General features: G+C 43.8%; 1 protein-coding gene across 1 annotated transcript in view; it reads left to right on the forward strand.

Annotated features, from left to right (window-relative positions):
- The first annotated feature begins 256 nt into the window (after positions 1–256).
- LOC126156121 (gustatory receptor for sugar taste 64e-like) overlaps positions 257–24,956 on the forward strand; it is a 66,572-nt gene continuing 41,872 nt past the window's right edge. Inside the window, exons 1-2 of the mRNA XM_049916278.1 lie at positions 257–393; positions 15,737–15,855. Coding sequence (XP_049772235.1) covers positions 257–393; positions 15,737–15,855 — 256 coding nt within the window. The remainder of the gene's footprint in view (positions 394–15,736; positions 15,856–24,956) is intronic.

Raw genomic sequence — 24,956 nt, forward strand, 5'->3', positions numbered from 1 at the left:
ACAAATGCGTTCAGGCAACAATTTCTACCACTCTGCATACGCGAATGGAGTGGGAAGAAGCCCTAATAACTGGTTTTTGGGAATTAGCCACTACCATCAACTTCACAATGGTTTACATAGTGTGGGTATAAGAATTGAAAATCACCTCTTTTACTCAGAAGAGTCATGGATCTTCTTGGGAAATGACGTGTCATGCAATTAAGTTTGTTTGTGGCCAGTTTTGAAGCTTTCGCCCTTTCCTGTGGTGTGCCCAGTGATGCCCCGGATACCCCGCGACGTCCGGCGGCGCGGCGCGTCTCTGCACGAGGCGCTGCGGCCCATGCTGGTGGCTGCGCAGGTGTTCGCCCTGATGCCTGTGGAGGGACTGCGGCACGCGTCGCCGGCCTCTCTCAGGTACTTGCAGCGGCACACTGTGCCACTTCCCTCCGCATACGTAGCACACGAGACTGCAGCTACCTTCTCACTAATCTGATACACAGAAGTGCCGAAGAAACTGGTGTAGGCATGCGTATTCAAATACAAAGGTATATGTAAACATGCAGAACACGGCGCTGAGGTCGGCAACGCCTATGTAAGACAAATAGTGTCTGGCGCAGTTGTTAGATCGGCTACTGCTGCCGCAATGGCAGGTTATCAAGATTTAAGTGCATTTGAACGTGGTGCTATAGTCGGCGTACGAGCGATAGGACACAGCATCTCTGAGGTAGCGATGAAGTGGGGATTTTCCCGTACGACCATTTCACGTGTGTACAGTCAATATCACGAATCCGGTAAAGCATCAAATCTCCGACATGGCTGCGTCCGGAAAAAGATCGTGCAAGAACGGGACCAACGACGACTGAAGAGAATCGTTCAACGTGACAGAAGTGCAATCCTTCTGCAAACTGATGCAGATTTCAATGCTGGGCCATCAACAAGTGTCAGCGTGAGAACCATTCAACGAAACATCATCGCTATGGGCTTTAGGAGCCGAAGGCCCACTCGTGCACCCTTGATGACTGCACGACACAAAGCTTTACGCCTCGCCTGGGCCCGTCAACACCGACACTGGACTCTTGATGAATGGAAACATGTTGCATGGTCGGACGAGTCTCGTTTCAAACTGTATCGAGCGGATGGACGCGTACGGGTATAGAGACAACCTCATGAAACCACAGGAGCTGCATGTCAGCAGGGGACTGTTAAAGCTGGTGGAGTCTGTAATGTTGTGGGGCGTGTTCATTTGGAGTGATATGGGACCTTTGATACGTCTAGATACGACTCTGACAGGTGACACGTACGTAAGCGTCCTGTCTGATCACCTGCAGCCATTCATGTTAACTATGCATTCCGACGGACTTGGGCAATTCCAGCAGCACAGTGCGACACCCCACACATACAGAATTGCTACAGAGTGGCTCCAAAAACATTCTTCTGAGTTTAAACACTTCCACCGCCCACCAAACTCCCCAGACACGAACATTGTTGAACATATCTGGGATGCCTTGCAACGTGCTCTTCTGAAGAGATCTCAGCCCCCTCGTACTCTTACGGAATCGCGGACAGCCCTGCAAGATTCATGGTGTCAGTTCCCTCCAGCACTACTTCAGACATTAGTCGTGTCCATGCCACGTCGTGTTGCGACACTTCTGCGTGCTCGCGGGGACCCTACACGATATTAGGCAGGTCTACCAGTTTCTTTGGCTCTTCATTGTATAACGGACCCGCGGTCTCTGGCGGCTCGTTACAGAGTTATTGCATTTCGTTCGCTTTCTTGCACCAGATTAGCTTTGTACCTCTATTGTACTGAAAGTAGTGCACCACAATGCAAACTTCGACGGTATGCGCTGTGCGTGTTGTTTCCATTCTTCACAGTACCTGCTGTTGACAACAGTAATGGCCCTTTTAACACGTTGTCTCACGATTGCATTCAGTACTGCTCGGTTATGTCTAGGATTTCCTTTTCCAGCAGTGATTCAGTCAGTACTGTGGATAGGTTTACTGATGAAAAGCTGGCCGACATGCAGCTCGTGTATGGGTTCACTGAACGTAATGGAAGAACTGCGCAACGACACTACGATGATCTGCTCCTGTACTGATGGCAAATGCATCACAGGAACGGTCGTTTATTAATTAGTTAGATGAAAGTAACCTTTAATTGTGAGAAAGGTAAGTAACTTACAGAAACGTTCGATACAGCAGCGAATGCAGTTTATCTGCAAGTGTCATTCCCGCCTAACACTGTTAGTTCCCGGCGTTTCACTAGGTGACATAAGCGGATTAATCATTCCAATAGTCATCATGGAGTCGTATAACGGTGCAGAGAGTAACTGGCATATCGTACCTGGTCGCGCTTGAACATTATCTGATGGCGCAATCACAACAGGAAATGGGTACAGAATTTATTTTCACCAAGATGGCGCGCCGCGAAGTCGTCCTCCTTAGGAATGTGCCCACTTGAAATGGACGTGGAGGCATAATATCCGCCAGCCGCGGTGGCCGAGCGGTTCTAGGCGCTTCAGTCCGGAACCGCGCGACTGCTACGGTCGCAGGTTCGAATCCTGCATTGGGCATGGATGTGTGTGGTGTCCTTAGGTTAGTTAGGTTTAAGTTCTAGGGGGCTGATGACCTCAGATGTTAAGTCCCATAGTGCTCAGAGCCATTTGAATCATTTGCCTAATATCCTGGCCACAACGACCACCTGACTTAATACAAATGGACTTCTGTGTATGGGGTTACATGAAAGACAGAGTGTTTGTTCCTCCACTTCCGAGAAACGTAGACGAGCTGCAGCAATGGATAATACAAACAGTCGCCACCATGCATCAAGAATTGCTGCATTGGATTTGCGGGGCATTAGTTACAAAAGGTAGCCACATGGAACATTTGCAAATAAAACTTGAAGATACGCTACACTCAGTGCAGTATCAAACATTTCTGTAAGTTATTTACCTTTTTCCCAATTAAAGGTTACGTTTGTGTAACTAATTCATAAACACTCTGTACTTTTGCATCTGTAAATAGGTGCCTACGAAAAACAGGACCCTTCGATTTTAGAATGGAATATAGTGGCTGTGTGCAGTATACTAGAGCACCCGTTATGGAAGAGAATGTGTTACACGCGATTGGTGCCACACCTGTCTCTAGTACTTGGCGCGTTGCACGAGGTCTGAACACTAGCCACTCAACTGTTTTGAGAGGACGTTTGCCGTAAACGTATGGGCTGGTATAGTCAACAAATTTGTGATTGGGCCTTACCTGTTTCCTTATACACTGAACGGAGTGCTGTACAAATCGTTCCTTAAACATGTCCTCAAACAATTCGCAGAAAATGTACCGCTGAGAATTCGTCACTTTACGTTGTTTCAACATGACGAGGCTGTGGTGCACTTCGCAACTCGATGTTAGGAACGACATTGAAGTATAATTTGGATGACAATGGGTTGTATATTTCTAGGTGGTGCCTGCTCCGTCGGACATGTCCGACAGGACTCCATTCTTGATGACGCTGCTGGTGCATACATTTGTATGAAACAGAGGATAGGTTCAAATGGTTTAAATGGGTCTGAGCACTATGGGACTTAACATTTGAGATCATCAGTCCCCTAGAACTTAGAACTACTTAAACCTAACCAACCTAGGGACATCACACACATCTATGCCCGAGGCAGGATTCGAACCTGCGACCGTATCAGTCGCGCGGTTCCAGACTGAAGCCCCTAGAACCGCTCGGCCACAACGACCGGCCAGTGGATGGGGAGAAAGGGAAAGGATGGGTGGGCAACTCGTGATTTCCAGCCGCGCAGTCCATTGTGGTAATGCAATGGTTGAAGTTGAAAATTTGTGCCAAACTGGGACTGGAACCCAGATGAGCGCTTTTCTTAAACGGTTGCCTTAATCGCCTCGGCCACTACAATACAATAAAAAAATAATAATAAATTTTTAGATATCTGGAAATAGTGAGATTAATTTTTCGGCGAGTCGGACAAGCAGAATAAGCTGAGCTATGACAGTAAATGGGTAAAGAATCTTTTCATATTAGTTCCTCATAAACGAAATAGTCTTTCTCTTGTTGTAGATTTGTGCTTACCAATTAATAATACTACGTCCGATTGCCGTTCCACCTAGAAAATCTTGGCCGTGTCCATCATTCCTTTTGTAATCGGATCTGCGTAATAACTCTGAAGTACACAGTTGGGCTTCTTGGATTTTTACATATTACAGTACTACTTATATTAATTACTTAATTTTCCACTGATGAAATACCGCTATGTTCTTCCTTCTACACACATAAAAAATACAGACTTTTTACTTAGTCTCACAACCATAATGGCTACTGCCGATTTCACTGTAAAATAAGTGCGTCTATCTTCGTTCATTAACAGAGAGCGATTCCTTCCTCTTACTGAGGAACAGGAAAAACATCTTATGTTTTTTAACATTTGAAAATCAAAAATATATGACGGTAGGCGCAGTCTCTACGCTGGGCTACCGCTTCACCTTTTCTCTTTGCCTTTGGAAAAAAAAAAAAAAAACGTAAGAGCAAGAAATGCGAAAGGTACATCGCACCACCCGACTTAAGAACTCCGTCGGACGGAGACCGCGTCCAGATGGCCAAGGTGGTTAAGGCAAACGGGGATTCGTGTCCTGATCCGGCACAAATTTTCAACTTTCACCATTGCATTAACACAATTCCCTGTGAGGCTGGAACTTACGAGATTTCCAGCCATCCCTTCCCTTCCCTTCCCTTCCCTTCCCTTCCCTTCCCTTCCCTTCCCTTCCCTTCCCTTCCCCACCCTCTGTTTCATATACTCATTGGATCGGTCGCAGCGATCCTATTCCATGACCAAGCCGCTCACCAGTCATGACACCAATGGACTTCTTCCCCCGGGGACGTATGAAGTGCTTAGTTTACGTTGCGCGGACCTGGTTGCTAGGATTGTCGCAGCTGCAGAAATGGTGTGCCAAACTCCTAGAATTCTTGAGCATACGAGACAGTTCACAGAGCGGCACTATACAAACTTCCATGATCATGGTGGTCGACATTTTGAAGAATGCCCTTAAGGAAACAGATCTACATTTATTAAGTGCTGAAAGTGTGTTCAGACTGAGGGTTTGTTGTTTTACTATGTATTGTGTGTTCTACGTTTTGGTTCTTGCATATTACAGGATTCTTCACTGTTGTAAAGGTCTTTTTACAGAAGCAAGGGTGATTGCGGTAAAAAACGGAATAAATTATAATTAATTTATTACTCTGTAACGAACCGCCAGAGACCTTGGCTTCTTTATACCAAAATAGTCAAAAGGTATTCCTGAACAACCTCTGAAAGTTTGTCAGTGGAGTTTTGGGTATATAGGGTGTCCCTCTTAAGGGTCAGCCCTAACAATTACTGCTCATCACAAGTTTCCCGCGACGCCCATTGCCAATGGAAAACGTTGGCTTATTTCCTATTACCAGCAAAACGATTTTTAAAGCGGAATTTTACGTACCCATTTGATAGAGCGGTCCCAAATTGGTATAGTGCGACATTCGGTTTAGCAACATAAATTAAGCGATATGTATCAACAGGGACAGTGAAACACAGGGACAGTACTCCAGCAGCGACAGAGTTGAGCTGTTGTGTGGCGGAAGCAGACAGCGCCGGCCACGGCCGCTCTGACACTGGTTGTTCTTCGTCTTTTACGGTCCCTGTTAGTACATGTCGCCAAACCGAATATCTCACTTATTAATTTGGAACCGCTCTATCGAATAGGCACGTAAAATCCCGCTTTAAAATCATTATGTCTGTAACGGGAAAGAAACCGACATTCTTCGTTGACGATAGAAACAGCAGGAAATTTGTGACTGGGCTGCATCCAGCTACACTTTGCAAAAAAAAAAAAAAAAAAAAATTGCAGATAACTGCCGAAACACCAGAGAAAAATCCTCCCCGACTCATAGGAGTGACACCCTGTATATACATATAAAAGGCGAGCCTCTAGATTCTCAAATGTACAACTCTTGTGGATAGAGGCTGCTTATCTGGTGTCCATTGTTCGGTGTTATATTGCTCATATAATATTTGACGTGATTTCAAAATGTTTGCTTGTTACTATTGTGTACAAAATAAAAACACACTGTTCCACTTCTGTGTGGTGTCATACCTTGCCACCGTAACGTTATTAGAATCGAAACATCTGATAATGTTGCACCCATCAGCAATAACTGGCGTATCTCACTGAAAACTTTCAGATCTTGCCAAAACTGCCCAACTTCATCTAATGCCACGTCTTTTATTCTGGGAACTTGTGACGTCATACGGCATCGGCCGGCCGTTGTCGCCGCGCGGTTCTAGGCGCTTCAGTCTGGAACCGCGCGACCGCTACGGTCGCAGGTTCGAATCCTGCCTCGGGCATGAATGCGTGTGATGTCCTTAGGTTAGTTAGGTTTAAGTAGTTCAAAGTTCTAGGGGACTGATGACCTCAGATGTTAAGTCCCATAGTGCTCAGAGCCATCATACGGCATCAAGCAAACTCTTCGTCAGAAGTGCGAAGCGCCTTATGAGTCAGATCATCGTTCACACAATTTCCAGTGACACTGAAGCCTTATTTTCAGTGTGATTCAATGGACCAAATTATAATTCCGGGGTTCTCAAAGATTGCCGGTTCTATTTACATGAAAATAATGTTTTCAAAGCATTAATTAATCCAGATTGGCATGGGGATACAGTGGCTAAAAACATACAGAAACGAAAATCACTCTAACATTGCTAAACAAAAGTGAAACACAATCTGCCTGATATATGAATGACTGCTATGCGACAATACGAAAAGCAAGAGAAGGAAAAACAGTAGTACATGGACTGGGTGAAAGGAAGAAAGGAGGAAGCCATCTCGCAGAACTTTGCACAGCGCGTAATTTAACCGTTTCTAACTCTTGGTTTAAGAATGAAGAAAGAAAAAAAGAGTGTGTATGTGGAACAGACCTGGTAACACTGGAAGGATTCAGACTGATTATATAGTGGTAAGACACGGATTTCAGAAGCAGATTTTAAACTGTAAGACATTTCCAGGGGTATTATGGACTCTGACCATAGTTGATTGCTACTGAACTGTATATTAAAACTGCAAAAAAGCAGCCATACAAGAAGATGACATCTGGATAAATTGAAAGAACCAGAGGTTGTTGAGTGTTTCAGAGGAACCATTAGATAAAGTTTGACTGAAACAGGGGAAAGGAATACGCTAGAAGACGAAAGCTTACCTTTGGAAGAGGAAATAATGAAGGGAGCAGACGTCAACATAGTTAAAAAGCCAAGATCTGGTATCCTTGGGAAACAAAGGCTATATTAAATTTAATTAATGAAAAGAGAAAGTATAAAAACGTAGCACATGAAGCAGGTAACAGGAAATACAGATGTCAAAAAAATGATATTGACAGAAAACGGCCGGCCATAGTGGCCGAGCGGCTCTAGGCGCTACAGTCTCGAACCGCGCGATCGCTACGGTCGCAGGTTCGAATCCTGCCTCGAGCATGGATGTATGTGATGTCCTTAGGTTAGTTAGGTTTAAGTAGTTCTAAGTTCTAGGGGACTGATAACCTCAGACGTTAAGTCCCATAGTGGCCAGAGCCATTTGAACCATTTATTTGAACAGAAAATGCAAATTAACTAGGCAGAGATGGCTAGAGGACAAACGCAAGGCTGTGAAAACTTCTTAGGGTAGAGGAAACATAGGTGCATCCAGCAGAAAAATGAAAGAGACATTTGGAGAAAAGAGACGCTGCTGTATGAGTATCACGAGCTTGGATGGTAAGCCAGTACTAAACAATGAAAGGAAAGCTGAAAGGAGAAAGGAATTTGTAGAGGGACTTTGCTAGAGAAATGAACTTGAAGACAGTATTATAGAAATGAAGGGGATGTAGTTGAAGATGACATGGGAGATATGAGGCTGTAAGAAGAAATGGAAACTCACAGAAAGTTCTCAGTCAAAACAGGGCCCGTGGAGTAAATTACATTTCTTCAGAATGGAAGAGAGAGCCATGATAAAACTTTTTCATCTGGTGTACAAGATATATGAAACAAGCGAAATTCCCTCAGACTCTGGGATGATGGCTCAGAAATGGCTCTGAGCACTATGGGACTTAACATCTATGGTCATCAGTCCCCTAGAACTTAGAACTACTTAAACCTAACTAACCTAAGGACATCAGACAACACCCAGTCATCACGAGGCAGAGAAAATCCCCGAACCCGCCGGGAATCGAACCCGGGAACCCGGGCGCGGGAAGCGAGAACGCTACCGCACGACCACGAGCTGCGGACGCTCTGGGATGAATGCAATAATTCCAATTCCGAGGAAAGCAGATATGAGCACTATCTATCTGTCAGTTTAACAAGTCATGGTTTGAAGATACGGACGGAGCTATTTACAGAAGAATGGGAAAGCTGGTAGAAGCCAGCTTTGGAGATCAGTTTGGATACAGGAGTAACGTAGGATCACACGAGACAATTCTGATCCCACCTCACAACTGACAACACTCTATGCTATCTACGACTTGTACACAAACCAGAGTAATTATAAGAGTCGAAGGATACGAAAGGGAATCGTAGCTGAGAAAGGAGTGGGACAGGACTGTAACTTACTCTCAACCTGTACATTGAGCAAGCAGTAAAGGAAACCAAGGAGAAATTTGGAGAGGGAATTAAAGTTCAGGGCGAAGAAATAAAATCTTTGAGATTTGCTGATGACGTTGTAATTCTCTCAGAGAACAAATAATTCTGAACAACATTGGAATGGAATGTTCTCTTGAAAAGGGGTTATATGATGAGCATCACCAAAAGTAAAATAAGTGTAATGGAATGTAGTCGAATAAAATCAGGTGATGCTGAGGAAATTGGATTAGGAAGTGAGACTCAAAAAGTAATAGAAAAGTTTTGTTATGTGGCAGAAAAATAACCAACTAAAGCCCAAGTATAGAGTGCATAAGATGCAGACTGGCAATAGCAAAAAAAAGAATTTCTGAAAAAAGAAGTTTTTAAACATTTAATATAAACTGAAAACTTAGGAAGTCTTTTCTGAAGGAGTGGAGTATAGCCTTGTGCAGAAGAGAAACGTGGACAATAAGGAGTTCAGACAAGAAGAGAATAGAAATTTCTGAAATTTGTCGCTGTAGAAAAATTACAAATATTAAGTTGTAGGTGTAACAACTAACGAGGAAGTGCTAAATCGAACTGCAGAACAAGAAAATTTGTGGCACACTTTGAGTAAAAGAAGGGACCAGTCGATAAGACACATCCTGAAGCATTAAGAAATAATCAATTTGGTAACGAAAGGAAGTGTGAGGGACAAAACTGAAGAGGGAGACCTAGACATGAACACAGTCAGCAGGCTGAAATGGCTGTAAATTGCTGAAGTTATGCAGAAATGAAGATTCTTGCACAGGATATGCTGGCGTGGAGAGCTTGTCAAACCAGCCTTCGGACTAAAGACCACAACAATGTACCCTACCTTTTGAATGAATTAAATTACCTACATAGGAGTATTTCAAACTTGTATATCGACTTCGATACTTCAATTTCTTCGGAATGTTTTCAAAAAAACCATCGAAAAGTTAATTGAGCCCTGTTTTTATATCAGGCTTTGTGGACTTAGTTAATAGAAACTATCCTCCAAAAAACCTATTATGTTTCTGTGGACTAGACATGCCCGAACTTCCAATATATGTTGGTAGTGCTGGGAATACATAATACTAAATGGCTAACCCAGGGTATAGCCCCCTTGCTGGTTGGTTATCTAATGGCTTCCACGGCAAACAAAAATTTTATTTTCAGTATTTCATATAATGATGGACTGAGTTTATAAATTTAAAATAGTGCCACAATCTACTCATTAAGCTGTGCAATCTTTCATTAAGGGCTTAAGACAGTAGGTTAAATATTAAAATTAGAAACTGTGTTTGCATCTTGATGCAACGTAACTCGCTGCACTACTTTCAGTATTTGAGATGACTGCACTTACTGACTTCTAGTATATTTTACACTTAATACTTAATTTCAACCCTTTTCGAATTTATCTCTCGCTAAACCCCCCTCCCTCATCCACATACACACACACAACAATGAAGGAAAGAAGTTTATTACTTACTACATTTTCATTGTATATACAGTAAAACATGAGCGTCAGGTGCGGCGTCTTAATTTATTACTTCTTCACTATTAATTCTATTTGCACCACATTTTTCTGAAGTACCCACATGTCCCAGTAAACGTAACTGCGAAACGGTTTCATAGTTTAGAGGATATGACATCATACACAATGAGATGCATGAAAAATTAGCTTTTCTTAAAACAAAGCCAAATAACCCACATTATAGTCATCCTTTGTTTGACCGTAAGAGCACTTACCGACTTCGAACAGACTTTAAAACCTAATTTCAAATCATGAGAGTTTGACCCTTCAAGGAATTGGTGGTGGTGATGGGGTTACTGGTAATTTGTGAAAGAGATACCAAACACAAAAAATTGAAATACTGATCATTTTTCGCGTATTGTGTAGTGTAAACTTCATGTCAATATGCTGTTTTTTACTGCTATCTTCACAGCAGTAGAGGGGTTAAGCGCTTTCTAGTGCAGTTCAACGTCCCCTCTCATTGTCACCTCTCAAGGGCACAGCTCTCTGTCACCCTCAATGTCATACCGTAAGGTCACCTTTTCCCCCATTTCCTCATATGATGGAAATAATTCATTTCACCTAAGTTAAGTGTGGGAGATTGGTAATGTGAAAGTTGAAGATGTCAGAAAAGGTGGTAATATGAACAGGATGATGGAGCGGTGAAGAAGTCGAAACTTGTAATAATTCTGTTCAAACCCTAAGAGTGGTGATGGTAGTTGGAGGGAATGAAAAATTAACACCTCCAGGGAGCTTGTTCAAACGAGCCAGCGGTGGTAGGGGTAGGGGATGAACAAGTCGAAACTTGCAGGGAGTTTGTCCAGGCCAGTCAATATAGGAGTTGTGACAACAATGAATAAGTCAAAACTTCCAGAGGGCTGCTCAAACTTTGCTGAAAAAACTGCCATAACTGCTGGAAATACTGTTCCTCATGAGATCCTACATGCTGAATATCTTTCTGTCACAAATTTCAACCATTTTTACTTAGTATATGAATACTCTTTTCGCTATATTTGATTCTTATTCTGCCACTGATGTTCGCCAGTTTATTTCATCACTTATATTATTCTACAAATGTCACTTAGATATTAATTTTCTCAATGAGAAGATCAAAGGTATTCAGACACCTATTATGGGACATTGCCTTTCGCTTTTATGGGGGCTTGATCTGAGCTGGGAAAGCTTTCAGTGAGGTCTCTGTATGTCTATGAAGGAATGCATCCCACTATTCCTCAAGAGTCAAACTCAGAGAAGGTAGTGAAATTGGATGCTGGGGTCTGAAGCTACTTCAATGTTCTTATGCACAATAAGGTGAACACGCTCTAACCACATAAAACACCCCTATACAACAAAACCACCTCCTCTGCACTTCGCAGTTGGTGCTACACATAGCGACAAGTAATGTTCTCCAGGCATTCACCAAACCCAAGTCCTTACACTGGACTACTACAGAGTGTAGTCTGATTTGTCACTCCAAATCATTCGTTTCCAGTCATCCACTGTCCAGTGGCATCAGTCTTTACACTACCTTAACCATCACTTAATATTTATTACAGAAATGTGCAGCTTGTGAGCAGCTGCTCAACCATTGTACCACAATCTTTTTAACTCTCTACACACAGTCATTGCTTTGGCTGGACCTCTGGTAACACTTTGTGACTCAAGAGTGATGCCTTCTGCTGATTTCATGCAATTTTTTACGACCACACTCCACAATACTTGTTGGTCCCTGTCCATCATTACATGAGGTTTGACTGTCTTGGTGTAGCTGTGGTTGTTCCTTCATGCTCCCACTATGCAGTCACAACACCAACATTTATCTTCAGCAGCTTTAGGACGGCTGGAATGTGCCTGATGGATTTGTTACTCAGGTGACTTCCAAAGACTAGGTCACATTCGAAGATACTAAACTCTCCTGGCTGATCCATCCTGTTGCTATTGCTTCTCTATTCAGAATGCAATACCACCTTTCTTCTTGTATACTGGTGAGTCTGCTTCTCATGAATCGAGTAATCAATTAGTCATTTCATAGGTATCTCAGGACACCTTTGGTCAGATGGTGTATAACAAAGTCATGATATTAATAAAAATTAAAAATTAATAATGTTATACTGAAGGATTTTTAAGTATCACAACTAGGTTGTCTCCAACGTAGTAGTATATACAAAAAGCTGAATTATATTACCATAGTTTCTCACATCTTGGATTCATACACCAACAATCTCCCATCATTTTAACTTAGGTCTAGTGATCTATTTAGGTCAAGTGACCTGTTGCTGCCATCTTGGATTTTAAGTACCACAAGTAGGCTAGATCCGCGATTTTGCATTTTTCCTACCAGAAACATGGCAACACTGCATAGGGAGGATTTAGGTTTTTGAGGGGGACAGGAGTTGAGATGACCTTCAGGAGGAAGGGTATGATGTGAGGTGTGACCTTGAAGGTGATAGGGTGACCTTCAGGAGTATGGTAACCACTTAATCCTGCTATTCATGGCATTGTATATTTAATGGCCAGCTGAGTAGAATTACAGTTCATTCTTGACCATGCACATCACACTGGCTGAAGTATCAGCTAGTCAGCTACATCAGGATATCCATCTCTTCCTTACCTGCACTATATCAATGGCAATAGTTTAAAAAAAGTATAGATACGTTCCAGAGTGTACTGGTACTTAAAATTTGAAAAGTGGCTTTCGTGTGATATTAACTATAAGTGACAATGTGTTTCGATGTGGCATACCATCCAAATTCCTGATTAGCCATGTTGAAGAAGCCATTCTGTATAATGCTTGCAGCGGTTTAGGATTACTAGGACATATCTGTAAGGTGCATTCGAAAAGAAACGAGCCAGAGGCTGTAAAACGAAAACTACAGAAGGGCTTTAACGCTATTCCCTTTGGAAGAATTAATGTCCCTCATACTCACCGCTAGGGGTACATGGGCATACACCCATGTGACTCCAGAACAAGCACGTGCATCTGTTGGCGGTCCATTGCACTCATTTGTGCTGAAAACCGTGAAATGTAGACTCCAAAAGAAGAGTAAAGGGATGTAGTGCATTTCCTCACGGTGGAAGAGGTGCAGGGAATTGAAATTCATCAAAGAATGACACAAGTATATGAACACCACTACATGTAGGGTCAAACTGTGGCACAAGCGGTTCAAGGAAGGATAGAAATCGTTGGCCAGTGATGCACACTGACTACCGTTACCATCCTCCAGCATATGTATGCTCTCACAAGGGCACCCATATGATAGTTTGTAGGGGGATGGGGGTAAGGCCTGCGGGTATGGAATATTTTTAATATTTTGGAAGACGAATGGTGACTTGTTAGTAGCCATAAATCAGTTCCAAACCTATTAAAAACCTGCGTAATGCCGACTTTTAAATCATTTTCTTGAAAGAAAAACACAAGACTGCACTGTATTTTTCCTTTCCAGAAAGCCCCTCCTATCTCTGGGTAGGGACTCCCTTGTGCCCGTTATTGAAGACCGGTGTTTTACGGTGGCAGCCCTTGCCGTAGAGATGGGACTGAGTGTCGGATTTGTAACGGGCATGTGGTTTTATCTATACACTTACGCCATTCTTCTACACTCCTGGAAATGGAAAAAAGAACACATTGACAGCGGTGTGTCAGACCCACCATACTTGCTCCGGACACTGCGAGAGGACTGTACAAGCAATGATCACACGCACGGCACAGCGGACACACCAGGAACCGCGGTGTTGGCCGTCGAATGGCGCTAGCTGCGCAGCATTTGTGCACCGCCGCCGTCAGTGTCAGCCAGTTTGCCGTGGCATACGGAGCTCCATCGCAGTCTTTAACACTGGTAGCATGCCGCGACAGCGTGGACGTGAACCGTATGTGCAGTTGACGGACTTTGAGCGAGGGCGTATAGTGGGCATGCGGGAGGCCGGGTGGACGTACCGCCGAATTGCTCAACACGTGGGGCGTGAGGTCTCCACAGTACATCGATGTTGTCGCCAGTGGTCGGCGGAAGGTGCACGTGCCCGTCGACCTGGGACCGGACCGCAGCGACGCACGGATGCACGCCAAGACCGTAGGATCCTACGCAGTGCCGTAGGGGACCGCACCGCCACTTCCCAGCAAATTAGGGACACTGTTGCTCCTGGGGTATCGGCGAGGACCATTCGCAACCGTCTCCATGAAGCTGGGCTACGGTCCCGCACACCGTTAGGCCGTCTTCCGCTCACGCCCCAACATCGTGCAGCCCGCCTCCAGTGGTGTCGCGACAGGCGTGAATGGAGGGACGAATGGAGACGTGTCGTCTTCAGCGATGAGAGTCGCTTCTGCCTTGGTGCCAATGATGGTCGTATGCGTGTTTGGCGCCGTGCAGGTGAGCGCCACAATCAGGACTGCATACGACCGAGGCACACAGGGCCAACACCCGGCATCATGGTGTGGGGAGCGATCTCCTACACTGGCCGTACTCCACTGGCGATCGTCGAGGGGACACTGAATAGTGCACGGTACATCCAAACCGTCATCGAACCCATCGTTCTACCATTCCTAGACCGGCAAGGGAACCTGCTGTTCCAACAGGACAATGCACGTCCGCATGTATCCCGTGCCACCCAACGTGCTCTAGAAGGTGTAAGTCAACTACCCTGGCCAGCAAGATCTCCGGATCTGTCCCCCATTGAGCATGTTTGGGACTGGATGAAGCGTCGTCTCACGCGGTCTGCACGTCCAGCACGAACGCTGGTCCAACTGAGGCGCCAGGTGGAAATGGCATGGCAAGCCGTTCCACAGGACTACATCCAGCATCTCTACGATCGTCTCCATGGGAGAATAGCAGCCTGCATTGCTGCGAAAGGTGGATATACACTGTACTAGTGCCGACATTGTGCATGCTCTGTTGCCTGTGTCTATGTGCCTGTGGTTCTGTCAGTGTGATCATGTGATGTATCTGACCCCAGGAATGTGTCAATAAAGTTTACCCTTCCTGGGACAATGAATTCACGGTGTTCTTATTTCAATTTCCAGGCGTGTATGAATTTACGTTCCCCGCACTCGTTCCGCTATAGGGAAACACACTACATCCCTTTGTTCTCGGCTGAAGCCTCCATTTCAGGCTTTTTAGCACTACAGAGAGCAGTGGGCTGTCAGTGGGTACTCGTGCCCAGTCTCTCGTCACGAGGATGTGCGCGAACATCCCTCTGGCGGCGGGTTTGGGACGCCACCACTCTTATGTGGACCACGCCTTCTTCCGTGGGCACTGGCAGTACCATCCTTTGAGCGGTTTTCATTTTAAAGCCTCCTGCTTGTTTCTTTTTGAAAGCGGCCTATAACTTAGCCAAGCTCCATACTGGAAAACGTAGTTCAGGATATCTCGAGAGGTACTGTCAGTCACACTGCTGTGTTAAATAGATGCAATACTTTGCCGTTATTTACTTTTCTGTGTTGCTGTAAGAATATTTGTACTTGATAAACTAAGTTGTTCCGACACTGATACGTAAAATTGTACTTGGCGCAGTATATGTGTGCTGTTTCATACTTTTGTTTCTCTTTTTGCACAGATGCTTCATTTACGTACAAGTGGTGTTTACAGTTCTGTTCTGTTCTGAAACTACTTTTTTTCAGATACCGATGGCTGAGCTTTCGGACAGCGTATTCGCTGGTGATGGCGTTAGGTTCTGCGCTCATGGTGGTTACTCATGTCATGTGGCTCACAGAGACAAGCTTTGCTTTCTCAAATACCTGTAAGTAAAACTGAGCGTGATCAACCTCTAACAGATTACATGCAATGCTTTCGATTTTGCAGTCAAAGCTGATGAGATAAAAACGAATAGGATTAACAACTTCGCTTGTGTTATTTCTTGTTGTTGTTGTGGTCTTCAGTCCTGAGACTGGTTTGATGCAGCTCTCCATGCTACTCTATCCTGTGCAAGCTTCTTCATCTCCCAGTACCTACTGCAACCTACATCCTTCTGAATCTGCTTAGTGTATTGATCTCTTGGTCTCCCTCTACGATTTTTACCCTCCACGCTGCCCTCCAATGCTAAATTTGTGATCCCTTGATGCCTCAGAACATGTCCTACCAACCGATCCCTTCTTCTAGTCAAGTTGTGCCACAAACTTCTCTTCTCCCCAATCCTATTCAATACCTCCTCATTAGTTACGTGATCTACCCACCTTATCTTCAGCATTCTCCTGTAGCACCACATTTCGAAAGCTTCTATTCTTTTCTTGTCCAAACTAGTTATCGTCCATGTCTCACTTCCATACATGGCTACACTCCATACAAATACTTTCAGAAACGACTTCCTGACACCTAAATCTATATTCGATGTTAACAAATTTCTCTTCTTGAGAAACGCTTTCCTTGCCATTGCCAGTCTACATTTTATATCCTCTCTACTTCGACCATCATCGGTTATTTTACTCCCTAAATAGCAAAACTCCTTTACTACTTTAAGTGTCTCATTTCCTAATCTAATTCCCTCAGCATCACCCGACTTAATTTGACTACATTCCATTATCCTCGTTTTGCTTTTGTTGATGTTCATCTTATATCCTCCTTTCAAGACACTGTCCATTCCGTTCAACTGCTCTTCCAAGTCCTTTGCTGTCTCTGACAGAATTAAAATGTCATCGGCAAACCTCAAAGTTTTTACTTCTTCTCAATGAATTTTAATACCTACTCCGAATTTTTCTTTTGTTTCCTTTACTGCTTGCTCAATATACAGATTGAATAACATCGGGGAGAGGCTACAACCCTGTCTCAGGGCAATATTTATAAAGCAAGTCATGTGGATTCTGCAGCCGATTTTTTCGTGTATATCGCTTTTATAGGAGATTAAGAAAACGCTGATTCGCATTTAGGAAATTATGCCTTGTATTTAGCTAGGAGCTAAAGCTACCAATGGCCATATCATTGTTAAGTAATGCCGTCCTCTCACGGGACGTGAAAAGGCACTTGGGCCAGGAGCTGATAACGTCACAAAGCGTTATTCCACGTTTAACTACACTGTGGAGTGTGAAGTGAAGAATCTGGCATATATTTTTGCCTCGTGGAGAGGAACGTGGCCAGTCAGAGCGACATCATTTTGTATCGCAAGCAGGACTTAACAAGCCAACATATTGTATTTAATTAAACTAGGTATTTGGTGGATTTTCTTTATTATACAGGGTGTTACAAAAAGGTATGGCCAAACTTTCAGGAAACATTCCTCACACACAAATAAAGAAAAGCTGTTACATGGACATGTGTCCGGAAACGCTTAATTTCCATGTTAGAGCTCATTTTAGTTTCGTCAGTATGTACTGTACTTCCTCGATTCATGTGTGGGCTGACGAGAATCCGCACGCAATTGTGCAATCACGTCATCAACACAGATTTTCTGTGAACGTTTGGGCAGGCATTGTCGGTGATGTCTTGATTGGGCCCCATGTTCTTCCACCTACGCTCAATGGAGCACGTTATCATGATTTCATACGGGATACTCTACCTGTGCTTATAGAACATGTGCCTTTACACGTACGACACAACAAGTGGTTCATGCACGATGGAGCTCCTGCACATTTCAGTCGAAGTGTTCGTACGCTTCTCAACAACAGATTCGGTGACCGATGGATTGGTAGAGGCGGACCAATTCCATGGCCTCCACGCTCTCCTGACCTCAACCCTCTTGACTTTCATTTATGGGGGCAACCCCGGTACCAAATGTAGAGACTCTTCGTGCTCGTACTGTGGACGGCTGTGATACAATACGCCATTCTCCAGGGCTGCATCAGCGCATCAGGGATTCCATGCGACGGAGGGTGGATGCATGTATCTTCGCTAACGGAGGACATTTTGAACATTTCCTGTAACAAAGTTTTGACGTCACGCTGGTACGTTCTATTGCTGTGTGTTTCCATTCCATGATTAATGTGATTTGAAGAGAAGTAATAAAATGAGCTCTAACATGGAAAGTAAGCATTTCCGGACACATGTCCACGTAACATATTTTCTTTCTTTGTGTGTGAGGAATGTTTCCTGAAAGTTTGTAACACCCTGTATAGTACGTGGTATGAATGTAAGCTGTTTCAAAACATCTGCAAATTGAGGATCTCTCGAAAATGCTTCGTTTTAGCTACTATTTGTCATAATAAAATGACGGGAAACTACATATCGGCAGGTCAAAATTTCCTGTATTTAATGTTTTTACTGTTATAACTTGTGTGCTATGACAGTACGCCGTTTCAGTGCTACGGCACAATGATAATATTTCAAAAGCGGATCGTTTTGATATAATTTTTCATAGTTAAATATCAAATAATGACATTTGTAAATACAGTCTGTAGACATTGTATTCCAGACGAGAAAGCCAAGCTAGCCTCTTCAACTCATAGCTAAGTGGAGAGCGTCTTAAGCTCTGAAGTGCACAGTAGCAGGTACGCATCCATCTCTTTCCAAAGAAAGATTTTTTTCATTTTTTGTTTTGTAAAATATTCTGGGTATTCCTTATTAATTTAATATTTAAGTCAGTGTTATTTATTACAAATAATGTATTTACTGCTATTCTTGTTGCAAAGAGTAACGATTAAAATGTTTGCCCAGTAACCGGAAATCTAAATGTAACTGCCAGTCTATGCCAGAAACTAAACAGAAGTTACGCACAGGAAATTTTTTCCCTTATGAAACTTTGTGTGATGTTTATACAGATTGATTCAGCTGCTGTTACCGATGTCGTCTTATGTAATCCGCAATGTTATATCTGGGCTTCAAAAAGCACGCACAAGATTTTCACATTATCTCCCTTGCTACGCACAAACAATTAGTCCTACAGAAAAATAAACAGGACTATTTTGTAGGAAATTTAATGTAGTAAATTTTATACAGATCCGTTTTAGCTGGAGGCCGCAGTTTTCGAGTTATTTAAGAAATACGTATGAAAGTGACCTTCAAACGTTCCTCCCCGGCATTAGTCTCCCACCAGACAGCATTTCTAGTATGTTGTTCGTGGTACTCCCTCCTACAAGCGTACAAAAATTTCCGGCCACACGAACTGTTCCTGACATTCGACCTATTTGTTTTGTATTGACTGGGCTGTTACGTCACCAGCATTATCGGCTACTTCGTTAACATTATTAATTTAAAAGTACTCGCGAGGACAATAACAGAAAAACGACGTTACCCTAAAAATAATTACGATGACAATTCGATCTAAACTTAACCCTTACAAGCACAGTAGTTTCGTAGTCAGAAGACCTGCCGAAATACAACGACGTAACTAGTTTTTTGTGGTGTTGAAATTCACAAAACTATGGGGTAAAAATTGCGCAAATATTATTTTTACAATGCACAAGTGCTCGACTAAGACGGTGGCGTAATAAGGGCAGTTAGTTAAGACCAAAAATGGCCGAATGTAAGAAATAATTCGCGCAACCTCAAATTTTTGTACTGTGGTAGGAGGGAGTGCCACGAACAACATACTAGAAATATTGACCGGTGGGGGCTGCGTGTGGGAGTGGATGAGTACGTTTTTTTCTAGAATAACTCGAAAACTATGGCTCCTTGCGAAAACGTATCTCAGTACAAAATTTACTAAATTAAATTTCCTACAAAAAGTTCCTGGGCATTTTTTTCTGGAGGACTAACAGTTTGCGCTATGCAAAAATCTTGCGGATGAAAATCTTGCGGATGATTTTTGAAGGCCAGAAGTAATGTTGCGGGTTGCATAAAACGACATTGGTAGGGACAGCTGAATCGCCCTTTACATCTATCAAAAAAATGGTTCAAATGGCTCGGAGCACTAAGGGATTTAATATCTGAGGTCATCAGTCCCCTAGAACTTAGAACTACTTAAACCTAATTAACCTAAGGACATCACACACATCCATGCCCGAGGCAGGATTCGAACCTGGTACCGTAGCGGTCGCGGGCTTCCAGACTGAAGCGCCTAGAACCACTCGGCCACACCTGCCGGCTTACATCTATCTCTTGGTTTTATGAACTGCCTCAAGTTTATATCTCGTCGGTAAATATCTTTTTCAGTTGTGCCGAGCTGCTTCGAAAAATGTCGTCTTCCACTCAAATGAAATTACAAAATGAATTTCAGTTGACAATTATGTACGTTACTTGAGAGTGATAGTAGTCAATGCAACATCGAGAACAAAACTTTATGGATGCGCAAGTTTATTTTTCCTTTATTATTATTTCATACCCCTCCCCCATCTGGACTGGCAGCGGCACAGTACGCCGCTCTTTAGCCAAGAGATTGTATAAAATATCACAGGAGAACGGTACAGACATAAAATACCGGGATAAAAGATGAAGGGGAACAATTGGAGCGAAATTATACAAAAAATGGGTAGTTTGACGAGACACGTTTGCATAAAATCCATATATAATTAAAATGCTACTCGACGTAGCACATAAACACTGGCGCCACGAATAGCACAATTAAAAAGGGCGTTCGAAATATGGGACTACGGCAATGAACACACACTGCACTTATGTAACATACATGGAGAGCACCAACACACGACAAAGAGTAACTGGATTAAAACTGGAAGGACCTACCAAGGAAGGGGAGGTCAGAGAGGAGGGAGAGAGGAAAGAGAGAATGGGTGGGGGGGGGGAGTCGGCGGAGGAGGGGGGGGGGTGTATGCACAAGCTGACATTAGACACTATAACTATAGTCAGGTCCGCCCTCGTGGTCTCGCGGTAGCGTTCTCGTTTCCCGAGCACGGGGTCCCGGGTTCGATTCCCGGCGGGGTCAGGGATTTTTCCTGCCTCGAGATGACTGGGTGTTGTTGTGTCGTCTTCATCATCATCATTCATCCCCATTACGGTCGGAGGAAGGCAACGGCAAACCACCTCCATTAGGACCTTGCCTAGTAAGGCGGTGCGGGTCTCCCGCATCGTTCCCCTACGCTCTGTAAAGAAGCATGGGACTTCATTTCATTTCAACTATAGTCAGCTTAAAACCGAAAATGAAATGAAGATTCAATTGAGTTAACGAATAACTTCTACTAGTGCGTAAGTCAGATCGTTGTACAGCATTATTCGCTGTTCAAGCCGTCGACGAGTCTAGAATCTTCTTCGCTATTTCTTTCGCTTTCATGTTACAATCGCGTCCATTTTCGTAAAGAAACTTTGAGATTTAAGCGCCAGATGTCGCTCAAGACGCCGTTGATTGCCGCTGGAGAGCTCTGAGGTCGCAAATCACGACGAGGAGCACGATCATGGAGGTAAGAATAGAGGGAGACGCCGTGACGTCACAGCTGTGAAGCTATGTGAAGCCGAGGGTAGCCATCTCAATCCGACCAAAACATTGCTGCTGTAAGCTTGTGTGCATAGGCTTGTCGCTCGCTTTTGGAAGGATTTTGCGCTATTATGGTGACTTGTGTGGTGTTCGGATGTACGAATCGTTCTGATTGTGATGCGAAATCGAAGGGAATAACATTTCATGTGTAAGTTGTCTCGTTAAGTGTGATTTTACAACTTCATTGTGAATGAACGTGTGCTACATCGGTACTTGTACTATAGCGTGTTTTCCTCCTGTATGATTTTAGATTTCCTAAAAATAAAAGCCGGAAAGCTCTGTGGGAGAATGCCGTGAGGAGGAAGAATTGGCGTGCGTCTAAATGGAGCACTATATGTTCTCAGCATTTCCGAGAAGAGGACATATACCGAACTTCCCTTTCAACAGTAAGGCTCCGAGAAAATGCTGTACCATCAGTTTTCCCTACACACCCAAAACATTTGCAAAATGTATGTTAATTCAAAGAATTAAGTTCTTAGTTTTCAAGTTCACGTTTCAGTATAATACGTACGTATCGTCGATAATCGAAGTGTTGAGTAACTCACTTTGTCTTCATCATGAACTAAATTAAAAGCTAACACTTCATTAACTGGCGTAAAGTATGGGCCTAAACAGGACACTGTGTAGATTTTCCATTCTATGTACCGTATTTCAGTAAATATTGGTGGTAATGAATAGTGTTTCCCAGTAGTGTAACGTAACTGAAATGTCCCAGTGCGTATTACAAACAAGATGTATTTATGGGGCTTTGGAGGGAGGGTATAGCTAACTTAGTTTTCAGTTTCTATTATTTAGTTTGTGATACACGTTTATTACTGAATTAACAAAATTGTATCGTTTACATTGAAGGCTAGCTATTCGTAATATTACATTAAAAACTATTTTTAATCAGAAGAAACGCGGAATTTCGCCTTTACGAGATTTTATTTTAAACAAAAACTTTGAAACAACCAATCTGATGACGTTACATGCGTATATAGTGCAATTAGCGACTGTAATACACGCAGCGCTATAGCACACTGGCAATGTTTTGGTCAGAGTGTCATGGCAGCGAGCCACGCCCCCATGGATTCAAAACGTAGTACGGCTGGGATACGTAGCGCCATCTTCCCTTATTCTTACCTCCATGAGCACGATGTAGCTGGTCATTTCAAAGCGAGCAGCGACAAAAGCGGACACAACTTGTGGCATGCTTCGTGATGAGAAACACGTCCCTGTGTGGACAGCTTAAACCAAGGGCCCTAAGTAGAAGAATTCGAGCGAGATGGCGCAGTGGTTGTCTCAGTGGGCTGCTTCTTAACGTTCATGTCTCAATAAGAACTGGAAGTCTAGTGTGGCAGTTGAAGATAGCAAAACGGAAGCCGAAGTCTTAAATTTCACGTTCAAGAAATCGTTCATACAGGAGAATCGTACAGACATACCATCATTTCACCATCGGACAGAATCTCGTATGGACGACATAGTAATAAGCATCCCTGTCGTAGGGAAACAACTGAAAGATTTGAAAGCAAGTAAGTCACCAGCTCCGGATGGAATCCCAATTTGGTTTTACAAAGAGTACTCTAGGGCATTGGCCCCTTACCTAGCCTGCTTTTATTGTGACTCTCTCGCCCAGTGCAAAGTCCCAAGTAAGTGGCTGGAAAAAAACGGAGGTGACTCCAGTATAGAAGAAGGGTAAAAGAACGGACCCGCAAATATACATACTGATTGCATTTACCTAACATACTCCCAATGAACCGAAGTCTGCCCCTACTTTACCTCCGACTGAGCCAGCCCATGTGATCGTTCCTTTTTATACCCCTACAGATTGTTATGCCGAGGTATTTGTATTCGTTGATAGATTCTAGTTGTGACTCGTTGATATTGTAGTTATATCGTACCACGTTAAGTTTTAGTTTCGTCAAGTGCACACTTTTACATTTCTAAACGTTTAAAGCAAGTTGTCAATCTTGTCAGCACTTATCAAGATCTAACTGCATATTTCTGTGTTTTTTTTTTTTTTTTTTTTTTCAGGCAGTACGTCGTTATCGGGGTGCATTCAGCCCTTGTGAGGCAAACTGAGGAGCTACTTGATTGAGAAGTGGCAGCTCCGGTCTCGTAAAAATCTCAGTTCGAATATAATAAACTGTCTTGAGGTTAAGCAGCTTAAGTCCTTGAATTAGCATGGTTTTAGAAAGTATCGATTGTGTGAAACTCAGCTTGCAATTTTCTCACGTGAGATCCTGGTAACTATGGATGAACGACAACAGGCAGATTCCATATTTCTGGATTTGTGGAAGGCGTTTGACACGGTACCCCATTGCAGGCTCTCAACGAAGGTACGAGCATATGGAATAAGTTCACAGATATGTGAATGACTCGAAGACTTCTTAAATAATAGAGCCAGTATGTCGTCCTCGAAGGCGAGTGTTCATCAGAGGCAAGGGTATTGTGAGGAGTGCCCCAGGAAAGTGTAATAGAACAGCTGTTATTCTCTCTCTCTCTCTCCCTCTCTCTCTCTCTCTCTCTCTCTCTCTCTCTCTCTATATATATATATATATATATATATATATATATATATATATATATATATACTCCTGGAAATTGAAATAAGAACACCGTGAATTCATTGTCCCAGGAAGGGGAAACTTTATTGACACATTCCTGGGGTCAGATACATCACATGATCACACTGACAGAACCACAGGCACATAGACACAGGCAACAGAGCATGCACAATGTCGGCACTAGTACAGTGTATATCCACCTTTCGCAGCAATGCAGGCTGCTATTCTCCCATGGAGACGATCGTAGAGATGCTGGATGTAGTCCTGTGGAACGGCTTGCCATGCCATTTCCACCTGGCGCCTCAGTTGGACCAGCGTTCGTGCTGGACGTGCAGACCGCGTGAGATGACGCTTCATCCAGTCCCAAACATGCTCAATGGGGGACAGATCCGGAGATCTTGCTGGCCAGGGTAGTTGACTTACACCTTCTAGAGCACGTTGGGTGGTACGGGATACATGCGGACGTGCATTGTCCTGTTGGAACAGCAAGTTCCCTTGCCGGTCTAGGAATGGTAGAACGATGGGTTCGATGACGGTTTGGATGTACCGTGCACTATTCAGTGTCCCCTCGACGATCACCAGTGGTGTACGGCCAGTGTAGGAGATCGCTCCCCACACCATGATGCCGGGTGTTGGCCCTGTGTGCCTCGGTCGTATGCAGTCCTGATTGTGGCGCTCACCTGCACGGCGCCAAACACGCATACGACCATCATTGGCACCAAGGCAGAAGAGACTCTCATCGCTGAAGACGACACGTCTCCATTCGTCCCTCCATTCACGCCTGTCGCGACACCACTGGAGGCGGGCTGCACGATGTTGGGGCGTGAGCGGAAGACGGCCTAACGGTGTGCGGGACCGTAGCCCAGCTTCATGGAGACGGTTGCGAATGGTCCTCGCCGATACCCCAGGAGCAACAGTGTTCCTAATTTGCTGGGAAGTGGCGGTGCGGTCCCCTACGGCACTGCGTAGGATCCTACGGTCTTGGCGTGCATCCGTGCGTCG

The sequence above is a fragment of the Schistocerca cancellata genome, chromosome 2 (assembly GCF_023864275.1).
Source record: "Schistocerca cancellata isolate TAMUIC-IGC-003103 chromosome 2, iqSchCanc2.1, whole genome shotgun sequence".
Taxonomy (NCBI): Eukaryota; Metazoa; Arthropoda; class Insecta; order Orthoptera; family Acrididae; genus Schistocerca; species Schistocerca cancellata.